General features: G+C 47.1%; 1 protein-coding gene across 4 annotated transcripts in view; it reads left to right on the forward strand.

Annotated features, from left to right (window-relative positions):
- Positions 1-21,714, forward strand: part of LOC120044586 (myosin-10-like) — a 65,726-nt gene extending 44,012 nt beyond the window's left edge. For 3 of the 4 annotated variants that reach the window (XM_038989255.1, XM_038989256.1, XM_038989257.1), the window contains 31 exons: positions 117-260; positions 346-441; positions 1,421-1,539; positions 1,694-1,846; positions 1,978-2,151; positions 2,246-2,419; positions 4,443-4,557; positions 10,565-10,758; positions 12,469-12,590; positions 12,881-12,950; positions 13,185-13,345; positions 13,500-13,608; positions 13,770-13,901; positions 14,265-14,471; positions 14,611-14,748; positions 14,861-14,984; positions 15,077-15,248; positions 16,049-16,406; positions 16,558-16,764; positions 16,850-16,954; positions 17,669-17,821; positions 17,972-18,220; positions 18,356-18,568; positions 18,747-18,959; positions 19,097-19,258; positions 19,353-19,481; positions 19,603-19,815; positions 20,017-20,225; positions 20,509-20,617; positions 21,101-21,273; positions 21,410-21,714. In XM_038989255.1, the coding sequence (XP_038845183.1) occupies positions 117-260; positions 346-441; positions 1,421-1,539; positions 1,694-1,846; positions 1,978-2,151; positions 2,246-2,419; positions 4,443-4,557; positions 10,565-10,758; positions 12,469-12,590; positions 12,881-12,950; positions 13,185-13,345; positions 13,500-13,608; positions 13,770-13,901; positions 14,265-14,471; positions 14,611-14,748; positions 14,861-14,984; positions 15,077-15,248; positions 16,049-16,406; positions 16,558-16,764; positions 16,850-16,954; positions 17,669-17,821; positions 17,972-18,220; positions 18,356-18,568; positions 18,747-18,959; positions 19,097-19,258; positions 19,353-19,481; positions 19,603-19,815; positions 20,017-20,225; positions 20,509-20,617; positions 21,101-21,273; positions 21,410-21,566 (5,054 nt within the window). In that variant the 3' untranslated portion in view covers positions 21,567-21,714. Of the gene's footprint in view, positions 1-116; positions 261-345; positions 442-1,420; positions 1,540-1,693; positions 1,847-1,977; positions 2,152-2,245; positions 2,420-4,442; positions 4,558-5,141; positions 5,205-10,564; positions 10,759-12,468; positions 12,591-12,880; positions 12,951-13,184; positions 13,346-13,499; positions 13,609-13,769; positions 13,902-14,264; positions 14,472-14,610; positions 14,749-14,860; positions 14,985-15,076; positions 15,249-16,048; positions 16,407-16,557; positions 16,765-16,849; positions 16,955-17,668; positions 17,822-17,971; positions 18,221-18,355; positions 18,569-18,746; positions 18,960-19,096; positions 19,259-19,352; positions 19,482-19,602; positions 19,816-20,016; positions 20,226-20,508; positions 20,618-21,100; positions 21,274-21,409 lie in introns of all 4 variants that reach the window. The other variant, XM_038989254.1, reaches the window with a different exon arrangement.
- The last annotated feature ends 1,702 nt before the right edge of the window (positions 21,715-23,416 follow it).

Consider the following 23,416-nt stretch of genomic DNA (forward strand, 5'->3'; position numbering starts at 1 on the left):
ATGGCTCGTTCAATATTTTATATACCATTTCATTATTTCATCTCATGTTATAAGTCCTGGCTGTTCTGTTATAGTACTGGTTTTTGATTTGTCTCCCCCTACTCCTCTCCTCTCAGCTGACCTGCTCCTGGAGGGCTTCAACAACTACCGCTTCCTGTCCAACGGCAACATTACCATCCCTGGCCAGCAGGACAAGGACAACTTCCAGGAGACCATGGATGCCATGCACATCATGAGCTTCTCCCATGAGGAGATCGTATGTGAGTATACACACCCTAGACCATACATGTAGTATCAGTGTCTGTCCTTGCCTCTTGTCTGATTCCCTCTCCCTTGTGGTTGCAGGCATGCTGAAGGTGGTGTCTGCAGTACTACAGTTTGGTAACGTTGTCTTCAAGAAGGAGAGGAACACAGACCAGGCCTCCATGCCTGAGAACACAGGTAATGCAGAGGCCATACTTAATCCAACCAACACTCCAGGACTTTGAAATCATCCAGCTTAAGTTTGGCCATTTCTCACCACACAGCTGAAAATACATTGTCCCAGTTTACAGTGAGCTTACTCTCTGGGCTGCAAATCTTAAACATTGATCATCCTCCCACAATATGCTGCTCAGCCTCAAAAACAGTCCACTCACTTGGTCCACATAACTTACTGCAGAACAGCTTCATTAACATTCTGCTGAAATCAGTATTGGGTCTTAGTGTGAGTCAGCTGGAATCACAACACTAGCAGAGTAGAGTCATCCTTCACCGTTGTGGCTGAGACAAGGATAGCAAAGCGTCAGCAGCTCCAGATGTCTGTCCTTAGTACAGTATGAAGTCTGGCAGCACAGAGACACTTCACTGAACAGAGGTCAGATTCCTAGGAACTCCTGCAGTGACCGTGTCTGGGCGGGAGCTCTTTGTCCGGATTTTGTTAATATAAAGACATGCAGGCACATTGTAGTGGTCCATATCAGGTATGTTATACCCCGGGGCTCATGCTGCGTGTCTGTATTTTACTTATTTTACTTCAGAAGGAGATGGCTAGTAGGAATAAATGTGTCATTTATCATTTCTTTCTGGCACGTTGCTCTGCATTAATGGTCAGTTTATAACGGTAAGCCATGCAGTTTGGTTGTCATTAGGGAAATGGATGTGTCTCTGCTGAGATTTATCCTTGGTGATTTTAACTGATGAATCATACATCAGACTGTGGCGATATCCTTGGGTAGCTGGGGTGAAATGAAGCGGTAGTGCTTTACTGAGGTCTTTCATTACATCTGTCTGACATTTCCCCAACTGTTTTGAATTGAGACTGGTTAGGCTGCAAACAAAGCTCTCTATTTGTACTGTATAGAAGGCTCTGACTGTGCCCATCTCCAGGTTGCAACACTGATGGGTCACTAGTAACCCAATGTCCTGTCTTCCCTCCCAGCGGCTCAGAAGCTGTGCCACCTGCTGGGGCTGAATGTGATGGAGTTTACTAGGGCCATTCTGTCCCCCCGCATCAAAGTGGGCCGAGACTACGTCCAGAAGGCCCAGACCAAAGAACAGGTAGGAGCTGTTCTCCAGTTCCCATCAGTTGTACACTCCTAACTGTTTCTGCATTCACTAACACCAACCTATGTAGGTCCATGAAGTTGGGTTAAGTAGATACAGACTGGTACCCAGCAAACTGTCGTCTATCTCTCTCTGGTTCTCTCCTCAGGCTGACTTTGCAGTGGAAGCCCTGGCCAAGGCCACATATGAGCGTCTGTTCCGCTGGCTCGTCCACCGCATCAACAAGGCCCTGGACAGGACCAAGAGACAGGGAGCCTCCTTCATCGGCATCCTGGACATCGCTGGCTTTGAGATATTTGAGGTAAACTTATTTTCAAGATCATTAATCTCTTGTTGCAGACATATAATCATGTCCAAGAGGGACTGTCTTGTCTTATTGATCTGTAATACTCATCTCTCACATCTCTTTATCTCCCCATATCCCTCCTCTAGCTGAACTCATTTGAGCAGATGTGCATCAACTACACCAACGAGAAGCTGCAGCAGCTGTTCAACCACACCATGTTCATCCTGGAGCAGGAGGAGTACCAGAGGGAGGGCATCGAGTGGAGCTTCATCGATTTCGGCCTGGACCTGCAGCCCTGCATCGACCTCATTGAGAGACCGGTCAGCTTTTCATCTTTACACATATAGGTGTATTTTACTCAAGATTATGTCTGAGGAACTTCATCAGATTATTCTCCTTTCTCTCTGTCTGCAGACCAACCCTCCAGGAGTTCTGGCCCTGTTGGATGAAGAGTGCTGGTTCCCCAAGGCCACTGATAAGACATTTGTAGACAAGGTGCTCCAGGAGCAGGGCACCCACCCCAAGTTCCAGAAACCCCGGCAGCTGAAGGACAAAGCCGACTTCTGCATCATTCACTACGCTGGCAGGGTACGTCCACGCAGAGCCTGGGTCTCAATACACTGAAATTACTTCCTCTGCTCGTCCTCTCATATCGTATCATTGATTGGTGAAAACAAGGTATTTCTGCCATATGAGCTCCCTTTTTCTGGTGAGAGCCTCATTCGTTCGAAGAAACTGATTTGCCATTGACATTTTTGTGGCTTTGCCTGGTTAGGGGTTGCAGTGTTGGAAAGATGAAGCAGTGTTTTTGAAATTAGAATTATTGTTCAGCTCCATAATGTCTTGAGAAACATGTTTTCTTTCTGAATGACGTGTAACCAGTCAATGTTAAAGTGCTGCCTTTGAGGCAGCGGACATGTCTCTACTAAAGCTTTAGTTAACAGGTAATTGCCTTAGCACAAAAGCCCAGTTGTGCTCCCAATCTCCACATCTGGTTCACATTGTTGTGAGACCGATTTTACACTGTTACGTATTCAAGGATTTTTCAACTTTCACCTCAGTGTGGTCTCCCATCTGGAGAAGGCCTGTGTACATTCCAGGCCAGACTCCACATGAAATAAAGTTCATATCATCTTCATCCTGTCACGTCTGCTCCCGCTCTTCCCCTCCCCTGGCGCTTGAGGGCGCCAGAATGCCTTCCATCACGTACACCTGCCTTTCCTCGTCACGCGCATCAGCGTTATTGGACTCACCTGGACTCTCTTATCACCTGTTCATTTTCTCCCCTATATGTGTCAGTTCCCCAGCTCTGTTCCCCGCTTCTGCATTGATTGTTTTTCTGTTTGCTAAGCTGTTTATGTCTCGTTCCATGTCCGTTATTTATAAAATGTTACTCCCCGTACCTGCTTCGTCTCTCCAGCGTCATCCTTGTGATAGATCGTGACAGAATGCAGAAGCCATCACACGAAGCATCGGGGAGTACTGGCGTTCTGGTTGGTATAGTGGCATCGGCTCTGGGTCAACACCGATGGAACCGGGGGTGCCTAGCCTGCTCGTCGGGCTTCCACGCCCTAGCAGGCTCGAGAGGTTTCCTTGCCCCGGTTGGTTCGGAGGGCGCCCATCCCACGTCGGGCCTCAGCTGGATCGTCAGTTCTTGTCTGCCCAGCCTGTCCAGGAGTTTTTTGTTTGTTTGTTTTTTGTTTTGTCGGTGACGTCGGGGGTGGATTCTGCCGCCGATGGAACCGGGGGTGCCTAAGCCAGCCCGTCGAGCTTTCATGCCCTGGCTGGCTCGAGAGGTTTCATTGCCTCGGTTGGCTCGGTGGCTTCCCATCCCACGTCACAATCCACCGGATCATCGGGTTTCCTCAGCGGGATCGACAGGCGTCTGGACTCAGCCGGATCGTCAGGCTCCCATGCCTCAGCCGGCTCGCCAGGCTCTCACGCTCCTGCCGGTTCGTCGGGCTTCCACGCCTCAACCGGCTTGCCCAGCGCCCATGTCTCGGCCGGTTCGCCCAGGTGGGACGCCGGGTGGCGCCCCTAGAGGGGGGGTACTGTCACGTCTGCTCCCGCTCTTCCCCTCCCCTGGCGCTTGAGGGCGCCAGAATGCCTTCCATCACGTACACCTGCCTTTCCTCGTCACGCGCATCAGCGTTATTGGACTCACCTGGACTCTCTTATCACCTGTTCATTTTCTCCCCTATATGTGTCAGTTCCCCAGCTCTGTTCCCCGCTTCTGCATTGATTGTTTTTCTGTTTGCTAAGCTGTTTATGTCTCGTTCCATGTCCGTTATTTATAAAATGTTACTCCCCGTACCTGCTTCGTCTCTCCAGCGTCATCCTTGTGATAGATCGTGACACATCCATTTTCTTATTAAATTTGTCACACAAAGTTCAGATGTACATTTTGTCCACAGCACCAGTAGTCCTCATGCATGTTAAGACTTAATAAATAGGTTTTGTTTACAGCGCATAAACTCATTTTCTCTTGACCAGGTATCTATTTAATTTGATCAGACATGAAAGTCAGTGAGACAAGATAAAAGGAAGCTATTTAACACTATGTACCGGTACATATAGCCTGTTTAGCTTAAGTCTGTCTGTCTCTCCTCAGGTGGACTACAAGGCTGATGAGTGGCTGATGAAGAACATGGACCCTCTGAACGACAACGTGGCCACGCTGCTCAACCAGTCCACTGACAAGTTTGTGTCTGAACTGTGGAAGGACGGTGAGTCCCCCATACTCTCTTCCTGTTTGGACCATGTAGTTGTCACTTTGTTTGAGTCTTGGTTGTTCAGTGACAGTATTGAAGAATCCCCTTAAAACCTGGAACTTAGGATAGTTGCTATGATGGGAGTTTTTGTACGCGCTCTCATCCAATAGACTTCTTGTCTGTTTCATATTCAACTGCTTGCTTCTCTGTGATGAGCATTGCCAGCCAAAACATTGTGCGTTTGTGAGGTAACCTGAAATATCCGCTCGTAAATCTCCTCCAGCCATTTATTTTCCCATTTGGCACATCTACTTGTTTTAAAAAGCGATTGAGTTTCATTATGAGTCATTGGACATCTACAATGTATACAGAAACAACTAATAGAAAGGAAAGGACTGAATTGCTTTGTTTTTGTGCATGGAATATTCTACTAGACCAGTAACAGCAATATGTCTCTGTCCTTTACAATGTACACAACTAATCATTGTTTGTGTGAGTGTGTATGCAGTAACATAAGAATAAATCTGCGTCTGCATGGATGTTTATGTAAAGCTGAGTTGTCCCTCACATCCTCCCCTCTCTCTGTTTCTGAGCTATAGACATTCAGACCTTTCAGAGAGCCTCTTTCTATAACAAGGCCTCTGGTCTCCTTGAGCCTCCAGGTGAATGCACACATTGCTGCTGCTTTGTAGGGTTCTTCCTGCTCGCTCACGGCTGCACTCTGCACCCTTAGATGCACCCACCGCCTCTAGGCTTTGCATGACCCGTAATGCACTGTTGCTAACCAAGACAGTACCTTTCAGCGATGCTGGTTTGTCTGGCGCCATTCTGTCTCAGTCAAATCTCAGCTCAGATTGTTTATTTGAGATACCTGCACAAGGAAGCACCAGGATTGTTATAATTTGTTTGGAAGAGCCATCGTAAGTAGGGCCTTGAAGAATACTAGCATGGAGACATCTGCCGGTGTGGAGTAAATGTATGAGAAAAAGCCTGGACATTGTCAGGGCCATGGCTATTTAATGTATTCAACACTCACCTGTAAACTGACGTCAGTAAGGCTTGGAGTTGACTGGGGAGTGATGGATAGAGACCGACTTCCTCCACCACCTCTTTCTCAGGATATTTTAGCTACAGATCACACTGACTTTGCTGGAATTCATAATCCCTTTGGCATGGGCTAAGCCTGTTTTTTGAGGGTACATCTTTTAGCAACCTTAACCTGCATGCCAGATCACTGATCTGATTTCCATAATCTTTTATTTAAAAAGACAGATTGTGAAATGAAGCTTCGCTAAAATATCACCCTGTAGATATCAGTGAAGCTGATGTGGAATGACAATGATTGAAGAAGAAAAGATTCATCTGTCAGTGTCACTTAACCTTCGCACACACTCCTTAAACTTCTGCCACCCTTGGTTATTGAAGTAAATCAGAGCAGTCACTAAGAGAGTTAAGGGGAGAATATGATTCAAAGAGTTGTAATGATTCAGCACTGTTCCTGTTCCAATCAGTTGTCAGTCTTGACCATTGCCCTATGGTTAGAAGCCTGGTTCTGGTTCTCCAAACGGATCAGGGCCCTTTTCATCTGATGACTTTATCCTTTGCACCATCTATGAAGAATGTGTATGCATATGTCCAGATCCTTTCATAATAAGGCTAATGAAGCTTACCATGCCAATGAAGCTTTCCATGCCAATGAAGCTTTTACCATGCCACGTTTAAGGAGAGCCGACTACACTGTGAAACCATGGTTTCCAAATAAGCCTCTAAAATCACATCAGAGGCATGATGTGTCCCTGCCAAGGGAAATACTGACTGACGCCAACAGAGGATTTCTGAAAGATATTTCAGTACAGTATATACAGTTGAAGTCGGAAGTTTACATGTGCTTAGGTTGGAGTCATTAAAACTCATTTTTCAACCACTCCACAAATTTCTTGTAAACAAACTATAGTTTTAGCAAGTCGGTTAGGACATCTACTTTGTGCATGACACAAGTAATTTTTCCAACAATTGTTTACAGACAGATTATTTCACTTATAATTCACTGTATCACAATTCCAGTGGTTCAGAAGTTTACATACACTAAGTTGACTGTGCCTTTAAACAACTTGGAAAATTCCAGAAAATGATGTTATGGCTTTAGAAGCTTCTGATAGGCTAATTGACATCATTTGAGTCAATTGCAGGTGTACCTGTAGATGTATTTCAAGGCCTACCTTCAAACTCAGTGCCTCTTTGCTTGACATCATGGGAAAATCAAAAGAAATCAGCCAAGACATCAGAAAACCAATTGTAGACCTCCACAAGTCTGGTTCATCCTTGGGAGCAATTTCCAAATGCCTGAAGGTACCACGTTCATCTGTACAAACAATAGTACGCAAGTATAAACACCATGAGACCACACAGCCATCATACCGCTCAGGAAGGAGACGCGTTCTGTCTCCTAGAGATGAACGTACTTTGGTGCGAAAAGTGCAAATCAATCCCAGAACAACAGCAAAGGACCTTGTGAAGATGCTGGAGGAAACCAGTACAAAAGTATCTATATCCACAGTAAAACTAGTCCTATATCGACATAGCCTGAAAGGTCGCTCAGCCACTGCTCCAAAACCGCCATAAAAAAACAGACTACGGTTTGCAACTGCATATGGGGACAAAGATCGTACTTTTTGGAGAAATGTCCTCTGGTCTGACAAAACTAAAATAGAACTGTTTGGCCATAATGACCATCGTTATGTTTGGAGGAAAAAGGGGGATGCTTGCAAGCCAAAGAACACCATCCCAACCGTGAAGCACAGGGGTGTGGCAGCATCATGTTGTGGGGGTGCTTTGCTGCAGGAGGGACTGGTGCACTTCACAACATAGATGGCATCATGAGGCAGGAAAATGATGTGGATATATTGAAGCAACATCTCAAGACATCAGTCAGGACGTTAAAGCTTGGTCGCAAATGGGTCTTCCAAATGGACAATGACCCCAAGCATACTTCCAAAGTTGTGGCAAAATGGCTTAAGGACAGCAAAGTCAAGGTATTGGAGTGGCCATCACAAAGCCCTGACCTCAATCCCATTAGAACATTTGTGGGCAGAAATAGCCGTCTTTAGCCGTCTTCATCGACCTGGCCAAGGCTTTCGACTCTGTCAATCACCATATTCTTATCGGTAGACTCAGTAGCCTCGGTTTTTCTAATGACTGCCTTGCCTGGTTCACCAACTACTTCGCAGACAGAGTTCAGTGTGTCAAATCGGAGGGCATGTTGTCCGGTCCTCTGGCAGTCTCTATGGGGGTACCACAGGGTTCAATTCTCGGGCCGACTCTTTTCTCTGTATATATCAATGATGTTGCTCTTGCTGCGGGCGATTCCCTGATCCACCTCTACGCAGACGACACCATTCTGTATACTTCTGGCCCTTCCTTGGACACTGTGCTATCTAACCTCCAAACGAGCTTCAATGCCATACAACACTCCTTCCGTGGCCTCCAACTGCTCTTAAACGCTAGTAAAACCAAATGCATGCTTTTCAACCGGTCGCTGCCTGCACCCGTACGCCCGACTAGCATCACCACCCTGGATGGTTCCGACCTAGAATATGTGGACATCTATAAGTACCTAGGTGTCTGGCTAGACTGCAAACTCTCCTTCCAGACTCATATCAAACATCTCCAATCCAAAATCAAATCTAGAGTCGGCTTTCTATTTCGCAACAAAGCCTCCTTCACTCACGCCGCCAAACTTACCCTAGTAAAACTGACTATCCTACCGATCCTCGACTTCGGCGATGTCATCTACAAAATAGCTTCCAATACTCTACTCAGCAAACTGGATGCAGTTTATCACAGTGCCATCCGTTTTGTTACTAAAGCACCTTATACCACCCACCACTGCGACCTGTATGCTCTAGTCGGCTGGCCCTCGCTACATGTTCGTCGTCAGACCCACTGGCTCCAGGTCATCTACAAGGCTATGCTAGGTAAAGCGCCGCCTTATCTCAGTTCACTGGTCACGATGGCAACACCCACCCGTAGCACGCGCTCCAGCAGGTGTATCTCACTGATCATCCCTAAAGCCAAAACCTCATTTGGCCGCCTTTCCTTCCAGTTCTCTGCTGCCTGCGACTGGAACGAATTACAAAAATCTCTGAAGTTGGAGTCTTTTTTTATTTATTTATTTATTTATTTTATCCCATTTTCTCCCCAATTTTCGTGGTATCCAATCGCTAGTAATTACTATCTTGTCTCATCGCTGCAACTCCCGTACGGGCTCGGGAGAGACGAAGGTCGAAAGCCATGCGTCCTCCGAAGCACAACCCAACCAAGCCGCACTGCTTCTTAACACAGCGCGCCTCCAATGTGTTGCCAGCCGCACCAATGTGTTGGAGGAAACACCGCCACAGGAGTCGCTGGAGCGCGATGAGACAAGGATATCCCTACCGGCCAAACCCTCCCTAACCCGGACGACGCTATGCCAATTGTGCGTCGCCCCACAGACCTCCCGGTCGCAGCCGGCTGCGACAGAGCCTGGGCACGAACCCAGAGACTCTGGTGGCGCAGCTAGCACTGCGATGCAGTGCCCTAGACCACTGCGCCATCCGGGAGGCCCCGAAGTTGGAGACTTTTATCTCCCTCAACAACTTTAAACATCTGCTATCTGAGCAGCTAACCGATCGCTGCAGCTGTACATAGTCCATCGGTATATAGCCCACCCAATTTACCTACCTCATCCCCATACTGTTTTTATTTATTTACTTTTCTGCTCTTTTGCACACCAGTATCTCTACTTGCACATGATCATCTGATGATTTATCACCCCAGTGTTAATCTGCTAAATTGTAATTATTCGCTCCTATGGCCTATTTATTGCCTACCTCCTCATGCCTTTTGCACACATTGTATATAGATTCTCTTTTTTTTCTTTTCTTTCCTACTATGTTATTGACTTGTTTATTGTTTACTCCATGTGTAACTCTGTGTTGTTGTCTGTTCACACTGCTATGCTTTATCTTGGCCAGGTCGCAGTTGCAAATGAGAACTTGTTCTCAACTAGCCTACCTGGTTAAATAAAGGTGAAATAAATAAAATAAAAAGAACTGAAAAAGTGTGTGCGAACAAGGAGGCCTACAAACCTCCTCACCAAAGGTGCTTCAACAAAGTACTGAGTAAAGGGTCTGAATACTTATGTAAATGTGATTATTTCAGTTTTTTTTATTTTTATGAATTAGCAAACATTTCTAAAAACCTGTTTTTGCTTTGTTATTGTGTGTAGATTGAGGAGGGGGGGAAAACTATGTAATCCATTTTAGATTAAGGCTGTAAAGTCAAGGGGTCTGAATACTTTCCAAAGGCACTATATTAGGAATACTCTGAGGAATGCCTTTTTAGCCCGGAGGTTGTTTTGTCTGTCCTAAATGGAGACAGCCAACTGGTCTCTAAAAGAAGGTGAGCTGACACACACCACATTGAATAGTAACGTCTCTTCCCTTCCGTTCCCCTTGATCTCTGCAAAGAACATTGCCTCATATATTGATGCTATCTGAATATGCAAACAAGATGGTATTGTTGATCTTTTTTCTCTGTATTCCATGGCAAGAACAACCACTGATCTAGCTAGTCTAATTACATTCAAATAAAACCAATTGATTGCAGTTTATGTAACGGTGGGGGTGGAAAGGTCAAATAAAATGGCTGTGCTGTTCTTGGAAAAACAGCTGTATTATGAACATGTTTTGAGTTAAGTTGGATTAGGTTTTGCAATAGCTTGGTTCAGTCTTGTTTCCTTTGTCTGCTTTTAATGAACAAGTAGTCATGCTAGGGCCAACCGCCCATCCCACCCACTCTGGCTGTCAGTCATGTTGTTTACATGTTGTTGCGCTTAGAAGCCCTCATCTGTCCTGGTCATGCCTCTAGTCCTTTGCTGTTTGATTATACAGTATATATGTTTAGTTCACGCACCAGTCACCCCTCTACCAGCGTCTACCCATCTAACTCTGCCCTTCTCTCCTCTCCCTCTTTCTTCTGTCAGTGGACCGTATCGTGGGTCTGGACCAGGTAGCAGGGATGAACGAGACGGCCTTCGGCGCAGCCTATAAGACCAAGAAGGGCATGTTCCGTACGGTGGGCCAGCTCTACAAGGAGTCTCTCACCAAGCTCATGGCCACGCTGAGGAACACCAACCCCAACTTTGTCCGCTGCATCATCCCCAACCACGAGAAGAGAGTGAGCAATGAGCAGCACCCCCCCCCCCCCCCCCCCCCCACTGACCACCAGTCCCTCCCCTCTCTGCCCACTGCAGCCCAGACTACAGCCCCCACACCACCCACCAGAACCCCTGTAGCCCAGACTACAGCCCCCACAACCATCCACCAGAACCCCTGTAGCCCAGACTACAGCCCCCACACCACCCATCAGAACCACTGTAGCCCAGACTACAACCCCCACACCATCCACCAGATCCACTGTAGCCCATACTGCAACCCCCACACCACCCACCAGAACCACTGTAGCCCAGACTACAACCCCTCCACCACCCACCAGAACCACTGTTGCCCAGACTACAACCCCTCCTCCACCCACCAGAACCACTGTAGCCCAGACTACAGCCCCTCCACCACCCACCAGAACCACTGTAGCCCAGACTACAGTCCCCACACCACCCACCAGAACCACTGTAGCCCAGACTACAGTTCCCACACCACCCACCAGAACCACTGTAGCCCAGACTACAACCCCCACACCACCCACCAGAACCACTGTAGCCCATACTGCAACCCCCACACCACCCACCAGAACCACTGTAGCCCAGACTACAACCCCTCCACCACCCACCAGAACCACTGTTGCCCAGACTACAACCCCTCCTCCACCCACCAGAACCACTGTAGCCCAGACTACAGCCCCACCACCACCCACCAGAACCACTGTAGCCCAGACTACAGTCCCCACACCACCCACCAGAACCACTGTAGCCCAGACTACAGTTCCCACACCACCCACCAGAACCACTGTAGCCCAGACTACAACCCCCACACCACCCACCAGAACCACTGTAGCCCAGACTACAACCCCTCCACCACCCACCAGAACCACTGTAGCCCAGACTACAGCCCCCACACCACCCACCAGAACCCCTGTAGCCCAGACTACAGTCCCCACACCACCCACCAGAACCACTGTAGCCCAGACTACAGCCCCCCCACCGCCCACCAGAACCACTGTAGCCCAGACTACAGTCCCCACACCACCCACCAGAACCACTGTAGCCCAGACTACAGTCCCCACACCACCCACCAGAACCACTGTAGCCCAGACTACAGTCCCCACACCACCCACCAGAACCCCTGTAGCCCAGACTACAGTCCCCACACCACCCACCAGAACCGCTGTAGCCCAGACTACAGCCCCCACACCACCCACCAGAACCCCTGGAGACACACTCTGCTACCAGGCCTCAGTGGGCCCTCTGCCTCCATAAACAACAGCTCAGATGGAAGGCTGGAAATGAAACAATAGCAGAGTGGAGAGTTATGGGCTATGTGGGCCTGTTAAGTGTTCCCTAATGTATTCCAGGGGATTTAGACGAGACACGCTTGTTTCTGCAGTGCAACCACAAATGACTGTCATAAATGGATGGTATGGATGGAAAAGAGGATATAAACACCGGTTGTTTTGGTGTGAATGTGTTCAAGTAGTTAGTCTAGTCCCTATGCAATCCTAATTGTAGAATGGCATTTTGCATAATATTACACAAATATATTTGAAGTAACATTGTTTCCCTATAAAACATTTTCTGGATGAAATGTTCAAAGCTAAATGAACAGTAACAGCATTTAGTTGCTATTAGTTTAGAAAAATCTTCTTTGCATGAAGTTTGGTACTGTACTGTACCTCCCCCAAACCTCTCATCTCAAAGCCCCTCCCTCCCTACAGGCTGGTAAGCTAGACCCCCACCTGGTTCTGGACCAGCTGAGGTGTAATGGTGTTCTGGAGGGGATCCGTATCTGCAGACAGGGCTTCCCCAACCGTATCATCTTCCAGGAGTTCAGACAGAGGTACTGTACTCACTGTACACGCACCTCATACGGACTATTTATGTATTTCAACCCAATTGATAAGTTCCTGTGTTTACTTTTGAGAGATAGATTATAGAGGACAAAGTGGCATTGGCTTCCCATTGCCCTGGGTGTTGTGCTTTGATTATCTCATGGAGCTGTTCTATTTCTGAACAGTGAGGCTTCTGTAAGATCTGAGGCCTCTCACGTCTCTCCTCGCACCCTGGTCCTAGTCAACATGGAGGTGTTGACCCAGGGCCTTTACACATTCATGTCCACTCTGTTGCCAGGTATGAGATCCTCACCCCCAACGCCATCCCCAAGGGCTTCATGGATGGCAAACAAGCCTGTGAGAGAATGGTGAGGATTTGTGTGTCACTATTTTACTGTGTTTAGCACATTGAATACTTGGGAGAGGCTCTTTGTCCTTTTACAAGCTAGAGCTCGGTAAGCATGTTAAATGTATATCGACTTCATAAACATCCATGACATGATTTTTCCTTAGTATTTATAGGGCATCACTTAAATTACACTGTTTATTATGATTTGGCCTTCCTTCCCTGGATTTAAATCTATGACCCATTTTCACTCCAGATCCGAGCCTTGGAGTTGGATCCTAACCTGTTCAGGATTGGGCAGAGTAAGATCTTCTTCAGGGCTGGAGTGCTGGCTCACCTGGAGGAGGAGAGAGACATGAAGATCACTGACATCATCATCTACTTCCAGTCTGTCTGCCGGGGATACCTGGCCCGCAAGTGAGTTCTATATATGCAATGGCCTTACCTTTCCTCAATTCCTTCCTTTCGTGACCACTAGAACCCTTTTAGGACAGAAAGATGCCACAGATATGTTTCCTTTGACCTTCTTGGTCAGTATGTCTGACCATGTATCCCCTCTCTCTCCTGACAGGGCATTTGTTAAGAAGCAGCAGCAACTGAATTGTCTGAAGGTGCTTCAGAGGAACTGTTCTGCCTACCTGAAGCTGAAGCATTGGCAGTGGTGGAGACTCTTTACCAAGGTGGGTATGTCTCCATTACAGTACACTATATCTACTGTATATGGCTAATCTGTCTTTGTAACACCAGAATTGTCAAGTCTCTCTCTATAGCTATATGATAAGGCTCCTAGTCATCTACTTTTGAACAGTGGCTGACCCCAGGTCTGTGTTCTGTCCCCCAGGTGAAGCCCCTGCTGCAGGTGACCAGGCAGGAGGAGGAGATGCAGGCCAAGGACGATGAGCTTTTCAAGGTGAAGGAGAAGCAGACCAAGGTGGAGGGAGAACTAGTGGAGATGGAGAGAAAGCACTCACAGGTCAGTGTCCAGTCCACACCAACTACAGTAGACTACACTCTTAGAAAAAAAGGTGCTATCTAGAACGTACAATTGTTATTTGGCTGTTCCCATAGGAGAACCCTTTTGAGTTCCATGTAGAACCCTTTCCACAGAGGGTTCTACCTGGAACCCAAAATAGTTCTACCTGGAACCAAAAAGGGTTCTACCTGAAACCAAAAAGGGTTCTACCTGAAACCAAAAAGGGTTATCCTATGTGGACAGCCAAAGAACCCTTTTGGAACACGTTTTTCTAAGAGTGTAGACCCTAAGGATCATCCCTTTATGAACTTCAATTCCGCATTGTACCATTCATTCCATTATGCCCATGTTTGCATTGTGTAGCTGATCGAGGAGAAGAACATCCTAGCGGAGCAGCTGCAGGCCGAGACGGAGCTGTTTGCCGAGGCTGAGGAGATGAGAGCCCGTCTGGCCGCTAAGAAGCAGGAGCTGGAGGAGATCCTTCATGACCTGGAGTCTAGAGTGGAGGAGGAGGAGGAGAGAACCCAGGGCCTGCAAAGTGAGAAGAAGAAGATGCAGTCTCACATCCAGGTACTGATGAGACATGGAGACTGCAGAGTGGAAGCTTGAGAAGATTGAACATGGAAGTGGTTGCACATATTTTATGACAGAAAATGGAACCAAAACATTTCTACCAGTTACCTTCTTAATAAATGCTTTTTTCTTCCAGGACCTGGAGGAGCAGTTGGATGAGGAGGAGGCTGCCAGGCAGAAGCTGCAGCTGGAGAAGGTGACAGCCGAGGCCAAGATGAAGAAATTTGAGGAGGACATCTTGCTCCTGGAGGACCAGAATTCCAAGTTCCTAAAGGTGAGTGGAGATGAAAGGCAGTCTAGGGTTGAGAAATATCGGACCTTACTAACATTATGCTGCTGGACTTTACTATCATTATAAACAACCTGACTCCTCTTTCCCTCTTCAGGAGAAGAAGCTCCTGGATGACCGTGTGAATGAGATGATGTCCCAGCTGACTGAGGAGGAGGAGAAGGCCAAGAACCTGGGCAAGACAAAGAACAAGCAGGAGGTTATGATGGTGGACCTGGAAGGTAAGTGTCCTCTTACCTACAAGGTCTCACTAGTTATAGGTAGTGAGTCCAGACACTTTAACACCATTCGTCTCCTTCCCTTCTCCCTTCAGAGCGTTTGAAGAAGGAGGAGAAGACTCGTCAGGAGCTGGAGAAGGCCAAGAGGAAGCTGGATGGAGAGACCACAGACCTGCAGGACCAGATAGCTGAGCTGCAGGCCCAGATAGAGGAGCTCAAGGTGCAACTGGCTATGAAGGAGGAGGAGCTGCAGGCTATACAGGCCAGGTGAGAGAGAGAGAGACACAGACAGACAGACAGACAGACAGACAGACAGACAGACAGACAGACAGACAGACAGACAGACAGACAGACAGACAGACAGACAGACAGACAGACAGACAGACAGACAGACAGACAGACAGACAGACAGACAGACAGACAGACAGAGAGACAGAGAGACTGGATGGAAGCCACCTGGAGATATAGTTCAGATGTCTTTTGCCATTGGAAGGTGTTTGACTGCGAGGAAGTCTGATTCTCTGACTGCCTTAGACTGAAGTAATTATCACATAGCTGTTTAGCGCCGTCATCAAATTCCCTCCTATTTTAATTGTCTCAACACCTGTCTTTTATATGCCATATTTAACAATGGTAGGTCTACAGTTGGCCAGACTTGCACCGGTAATCTTGTAATCTGACTATTAAAACCCTATGAGCATTTACCATTTTTATGCCCTCTCATAATGATACGGTGCTGACCAGACCACCCAGCAGCTATTTATTCAGCAGATCTCACTGGGTTGGAATGTGTAAATGTTGGCCCCACGTCTAGTCTGTGTTGATCACTGGCCATTAAAAACAATCCGCTCTTTCAGGACCAACTCACATACTCAATGGTAGTGACAAACAAGATATCTGTGTTTATTTCAGGATATATTGTCTGATACTGCCAACCAGTGGGAAATACATGCATAGCAACTTAGTTCAACTGTCCAAGCATAGGCCTATGACTATTTGGGGTCCTTTGTACTTGTACGACAATGTTTTATTTTGCATCCTAATAAATCATTTAAAATGTGTGTCAGGGGAGACGAGGAGGTGACCCAGAAGAACAACGCCCTGAAGCAGGTACGGGAGCTACAGGCCCAGTTGGCAGAGCTGCAGGAAGACCTGGAATCAGAGAAGGTCTCCAGGAACAAAGCTGAGAAGCTCAAGAGAGATCTGAGTGAGGAGCTGGAGGCCTTAAAGACTGAGCTGGAGGACACCCTGGACACCACCGCAGCCCAGCAGGAGCTCAGGACCAAGCGTGAGCAGGAGGTGACGGAGCTGAAGAAGGCCATCGACGGGGAGACCAAGAACCACGAGGCTCAGATCCAGGAGATGAGACAGAGACACTCCACGGCCCTGGAGGAGCTGTCTGAGCAGCTAGAGCAGACCAAAAGGGTGGGTGGCTTCACAACAACCGTATGGTCATGTTTAGTCAGAGAAAATGTTTCACTTGGATGAGGTAGTGGAGGTAGTACTTCCTCTGTTTGAAATGTTTTGTGTTGTCTGAGCATGATTCCTATTGTAATATCTCTTGGTCTGTGTCCAGTTCAAGGTCAACCTTGAGAAGAACAAGCAGAGCACAGAGAGTGCCAACAAGGAGCTGGTCAGTGAGGTAAAGGGGCTGCAGCAGGCCAAGACGGAGTCAGAACACAAGAAGAAGAAGCTGGAGGCCCAACTCCAGGAGTTCATGGCCCGGGTCACAGAGGGAGAGAAGGGCAAGGGAGAGCTGGCCGACCGCTCCCACAAACTACAGGTGAGAGAGGGCCATTTGCAGCACACACACACGTTATCCTCTGCTGGTGATGGTCTCTCAACTGTGCTGTTTGCTGTGTGTGCAGACGGAGCTGGATAGTGTGTCTGCTCTGCTGGAAGATGCAGAGAGGAAGGGAATCAAGCTGGTTAAAGACACCACTGTCCTGGAGGGTGCTTTGCAGGACACACAGGTGAGCTAGACTGGACAACCTCTCATCGGCGAGGAACACATTATGTGTATCTTAAAGGCCCAGTGCAGACAAAATCTTGTTTCCTGTCTTGTATATCATATTGTACAACAGCTGATGAAACTAACACTGAACAAATGTGATCAATGTTATTTCCTGATAGTTGCATAAATTGTATTTTCAACCAGCAAGTCCTTCTAATCAGCAGGTTTGCATGCGTGGGAGTTTCGGCTTTCCATGGTGACATCGCCATGCGGTAAACTGATTTAATAGACCAATAACAAAGAGAGATCCAAACCTATTTGCTAATAGCAGCTAGTTTTCAGTTTTCCCCTCCCCACTCCCAGACAGTCCTAGCGAAATTGTTGCTTGAAAAAAAGTTTTTTGCTAAAAGCTATTTTTGCCCATTTTAATGGAAATCGATTACAATAAAGTACTTAATTGTTACCTAGAAATGATTTAATATAAAAATGGCTGTATTGGGCCTTTTACATTAAGAGGAGGTGGCATTCTGTTTCCATGTCAATGTCTCATCTTTGGGATATGGGATGGTGTCTGTCTGTCTGTCTGTCTGTCTGTCTGTCTGTCTGTCTGTCTGTCTGTCTGTCTGTCTGTCTGTCTGTCTGTCTGTCTGTCTGTCTGTCTGTCTGTCTGTCTGTCTGTCTGTCTGTCTGTCTGTCTGTCTGTCTGTCTGTCTGTCTGTCTGTCTGTGTGTAGGAGCTTCTCCAGGAAGAGACACGTCAGAAGCTGAACATAAGCAGTCGTATCCGCCAGCTGGAGGAGGAGAAGAGCACCCTGCAGGAGCAGCAGGAGGAGGACGAGGTGGCGCGCAGAAACCTGGAGAAACAGCTGTGCACACTGCAGGCCCAGGTCAGCACAGCGCCTTACAGCTTAATTGTATCTATTCAAATAATATTTCACATTAACTGCAACACAGATGATATCACCATAACAAGCTACCACCTACTGTAGCCATCCTTCAGTGAGCATCATATCATTATAAACGTTATGTATGTGTAGCTGTTTGAGACCAAGAAGAAGCTGGAGGATGACGTGGGGATGGTGGAGGGTCTGGAGGAGGTGAAGAGGAAGCTGCAGAAGGACATGGAGCTGGCCACCCTGAGGCTGGAGGAGAAGGGCATCGCCTTTGAGAAGATGGAGAAGACCAAGACCCGCCTGCAGCAGGAGCTGGACGACCTCATGGTGGATCTGGACCACCAGAGAACCATCGTCTCCAACCTGGAGAAGAAGCAGAAGAAGTTTGACCAGGTTTGACTGATCACTCTAAGCCATTCATAATGGTAGCTAAATTGGCTTGGTCTTAGAGCACAGTATGGAATGGCATTGTGTAGATAGATGGTGGACATTTTCCCTCTGTAAGTCAGTGTTTGTCCTTTGTTGTAGCTGCTGGCTGAGGAGAAGAACATCTCTGGACGCTACGCTGAGGAGAGGGACAAGGCTGAGGCAGAGGCAAGGGAGAAGGAGACCAAGTCCCTGTCTCTTGCCCGGGCTCTGGATGAGGCTCTGGAGGCCAAGGAGGAGTTTGAGAGACTCAACAAGCAGCTGAGGAGTGAGATGGAGGACCTGATGAGCTCCAAGGACGACGTGGGCAAGAACGTGAGTGTTGCACTGAATACCGGTGTTTTGTTCAGCTGAGGGCAGAATGGTTTGCATCTGTTGTTTTCAGATCGACTACTCTGCATCCTACAGAAATAAACTAGGTTAAACCTTAACTTTAAAAGCCAGTTCATTCCAAATAGCATAACTTCAAAGTATCTTCTCTACCACTGTCCAGGTCCATGAGTTGGAGAAGTCCAAGAGGACTCTGGATCAGCAGCTGGAGGAGATGAGGACTCAGCTGGAGGAGCTGGAGGACGAGCTGCAGGCCACGGAGGACGCCAAGCTGCGTCTGGAGGTCAACATGCAGGCCATGAAGGCCCAATACGAGAGAGACCTGCAGGGGCGAGACGACCAGAACGACGAGAAGAAAAGGGCGCTTGTCAAACAGGTGCATAGAGGACACATCACTTCCATACAAACAAGAATTGTGTGAAAAAATTCCAGGAATAATAGGTTGTCATACTCTCAGAGAATGTACACCACCCCCTTCCCCTCCGCTGACCTGGTCTGTCCTGGTCTCCTCAGGTGCGTGAGATGGAAGCAGAGCTGGAGGATGAGAGGAAGCAGAGAGCCCTGGCCATGGCTGCTAAGAAGAAGCTGGAGATGGACCTGATGGGCATGGTGGGACAGATAGAGGGCGCCAACAAGGCCCGTGACGAAGCCATCAAGCAGCTACGCAAATTGCAGGTAATAAACTCACACCGTCTGTAGAACAGACAAGACAAATAAAAAATGATAAAACTAATAATGGGATTCGATCTATCTCCACTTTCTCCCTCAGTCCCAGATGAAAGACTATCAGAGGGAGTTGGAGGACGCCCGGGCCTCTCGGGACGAGATATTCTCCCAATCCAAGGAGAACGAGAAGAAGCTGAAGAGCCTGGAGGCCGAGGTTCTCCAGCTTCATGAGGTACAGTGGGCTGTAGTATTGCTCCTGTCATAACTATGTGTTTTGGTCTGCTGTTTCCTGTAGTCTAGACTGGCTCATCTTACTGTGAAAAATGGTGACCTGTGTGACCTCTGCCCTGTAGGACCTGGCGGCGTCAGAGAGGGCGCGGCGCCACGCAGAGCAGGAACGGGATGAGCTAGCGGATGAGATCTCCAACAGCACCTCGGGCAAGTCTGCCTTAATGGATGAGAAAAGGAGGCTGGAGGCTCGCATTGCTCAGCTGGAGGAGGAACTAGAGGAGGAACAGGGCAACATGGAGCTGCTCAATGACCGCTTCCGCAAGACCACCATGCAGGTATGAGCCAGGAGGAAACCTTTTCAGGTTGCAGACTTGATCATTGTAATCATATTACCCTTGTTCCTCTGACTTTTTGGGAACAATCCATTATTCAGCCCCTACCATAAAAAGTACTCTTATCTCTCTCTCACTTTCCCCTCTCTCCTTCATTCCCTGTTTTCCTCTCTCCACCTCTCTCTTCCCCCTCTCCTCCCCCAGGTGGACACCCTGACCCTGGAGCTTGTGGCAGAGCGCAGCTTGGCCCAGAAGAGTGAGAATGCGCGCCAGCAGCTGGAGAGGCAGAACAAGGACTTGCGGGCCAAGCTGGGTGAGCTGGAGGGCTCCGTGAAGAGCCGGTTCAAGGCCTCCATCACCGCCCTGGAGGCCAAGATACTGCAGCTGGAGGAGCAGCTGGAGCAGGAGGCTAAGTGAGAAACACAGCAACTCTCTTATAACAACTCCAAACCTTATTAGACAGGGTGAAATAGGAGACCAAGACTCAGGAGGAGTTCATGAGGGCTTTAGAACAAGCTCAGCCCGTTGGAAGAGAGGTTCTTGAATGTGATCTAAATGTTAATGTGATCAATGTAATGAGTCAAAAGCAATCTTAAGAGATGTACTTGAAGATCTATGACTGACAACCTTTGTTACAGTGCGGTTCCTGTGGTGCTCTAACCGTCCTATGACCTCATTCCTCTGTCCTCCTCTCAGGGAGCGAGCAGCGGCCAATAAGCTTGTGAGACGGACAGAGAAGAAGCTGAAGGAGGTGTGCATGCAGGTGGAGGACGAGCGCCGCCATTCCGACCAGTACAAGGAACAGGTGAGGAGCTTGTCATGGATGTTTGGACGTCCCAGATCTTAAAGCTACAATATATTTAATTCTCATTGAAATCAAGTCTAAGAAGCGATAGATCTGTTCTATGTGCTCTATTTCTATGCTTCCCGTTCTTAAGTTTCGTTTTGCGTCTTTTACTTTCAGTTTTGTACAACAGCTGAAAATATATAGTTTTTTGGTTATGGATTCTCTACACAATGACTGCTTGTTTTGACACAAACAGAAATTAGGCGAATTCTGCATAGTGCATTTTTAAGATGTACACAGCTAAAGAAGGAATTCTATCCAATTCAGTACAACTTGCAAAGGTGGGACAGGATTAGATAGGTGTGAAGATTTAGGAATGGAGTCTTTCCTACAGTAGGTTCTTTCAAGTAACCATTGGACCATAGGACTGCTGAGTATTGTAAGTATTAGTATTGACTGTTCATCATTGTTGATGTCTGTTGTGACTCCTGGCTGAGTCAGATGGAGAAGGCCAACTCTCGCATGAAGCAGCTGAAGAGGCAGCTTGAGGAGGCTGAGGAGGAGGCCACACGTGCCAACGCCTACCGCAGGAAGCTGCAGAGGGAGCTGGACGATGCAACTGAGGCCAGCGAGGGTCTCAGCCGCGAGGTCAACACACTCAAGAGCCGCCTCAGGTATTTAGAGCCCCACACACACACACACAAACTCTAAGATTATATTTTTCACACAAACAGTTGTGTATATTGGCCAAATTGTGGTCCTCGTTACTAATACCTCTCCACCTCTCCTGGCCCCCTCTGTCCCCTGCAGGCGTGGAGGCCCCATCAGTTTCTCCTCCAGCCGCTCGGGCAGGCGTCAGCTGCAGGTGGAGGGAACATCGCTCGACCTCCTATCCGACGACGAGGTGGAAAACAAGCCCACAGACGCCAATGCCAACGAGACGCCAGCGGCTCCCCAACCAGAGTAGAAGCTCTCCCTCCAGCCCACACGCAGCATGGCCTCTGCCCCCACAAACCTTACCCCTGTCCTCCTAACCCCAGACACCAGCAGTGGACCCCACTACTCTGCCTTACCCCTCTATGGCAAGCTGCAGGGCCAAGCAAATCCATAATCTCCTCCATGTGAATATACTGCACATCAAGCCTTGGATTTGTTTTTAACATCAATTGCAGATAAAAGTGCATTTAAATTGCATAGGAGTCTGAGTGTGCATAGGCACTCGAAAACAAATAACAGGAGTTTACCATAATTATGTTAAGCTACTTCCCTGGAACAGCCATTAGAATCAAACAGCCCTCTAGCTAGAATTTAACCACTGTCATTTCAGCTGGTTTACTGGCACACAGGTGGACGACTGCACACAAGTCGGTAAAAACATGTGTCTTTGATGATTGTATGTGATTGGACCAGGATATGTAAAACAAAGCACAGCATAAGCGAGGGAATTATTTTTAAATGGTAGCCTAAATGACGATCCCACTGATTTTTTTTCATCAAAACCACCACTGTCATAGAGATACTGCAATCCACTTAGTTTACTATAAAAATGAACTATGTGAATAACTATTTGGTAGCAGGTTTGTAGTAAATGAGATTGTACCACGCCATGTTGCCTCAGCACTTCCCCCTATATATATGACCAGCAAAAGACCCTGTTAACTTTACCAATGTAACCTTGTCCAATAACCCACCATTTTATATTTGACATATCAGTCAACTTTAAGTGGTGTACGATAATGTGTGGAATTAGGTTTGTCAGACTTGGAGCAAAGGCCCTTTTTTTAGGATGACAGCCCAAATGTGTGCTTGACATACTACAATATTGCTATGTATAATTCTGCCTATTCAGTTATGTTTTCTGTACCATGTACAAAATACTTAACTCAAAATGCATAAGGTTTCTTTGACATCTCGTGTCACCTTAATTTCAATTCATTACAAATGGCTGAATAATATTAGCATGATTTACAGAAGGGTAATTCATGTTTATTGAAGTTTTATTGAGTGTTAGAGAGTTGGTTTTAATTCAGTGGTTCAAGGGTAGAGAAATCGATCAATTTGAATATGCACACTTGTTGATGCCTTGATTGTTAAACATAAATTACAATTTTGTAAATTAGTAAATACATATGAGGCCTTTATTAATTATTTTAAACCATAACAAATTGGGGGGAAAAGGGTTTTCTGTTTCTTTTGAAAGACATGGGGGAAACAAGTGTATATTGTTTGAACCAGTTTCATAGCTTTAGTGTCATATACCATAAGCACCTCTCCCATCATGTTGGTGTGAACCAGTGTTATAACAGAATGATTTATGGAGCCTTCTGTCTGCCAGGCAGAAAGTAGGATTTCAATGGGTTCAAAGCTTTAACATCCTGAAGGTTATTATTATTAGTGGACTGGCTGTTGACGACCAGGTATTCATCTCCTTTTATTTCTTGTATTCCTGTATTTCTAGCCTTTTTTGTTATTGTTGTAAAAGATCAATAAACATATCCATTATAGAAAGAAAAAAAGTATTCTTCTGTATTTCTTGTGCAACACGTTGATGTCCATTTAGTCTTTCCCACAGTAGTTGTGGGAAAGACTGTCTTCCAAACTGATATGTTCCATTACTTTATTGTATTTGTGGTTACATTAAAACCCCGAGGGAGTGCGCAGATAGACTGTGCACAGACACACAATATTGTAATATTATTAACTTATTCCACTTTTTACCCAACATGAATGAATGATAGGGATTGCCTCTTATACAGTGCATTCGGAAAGTATTCAGACCCCTTGACTTTTTCCACATTTTGATACGTTACAGCCTTA

Source organism: Salvelinus namaycush, chromosome 3 (genome assembly GCF_016432855.1).
Source record: "Salvelinus namaycush isolate Seneca chromosome 3, SaNama_1.0, whole genome shotgun sequence".
NCBI lineage: Eukaryota > Metazoa > Chordata > Actinopteri > Salmoniformes > Salmonidae > Salvelinus > Salvelinus namaycush.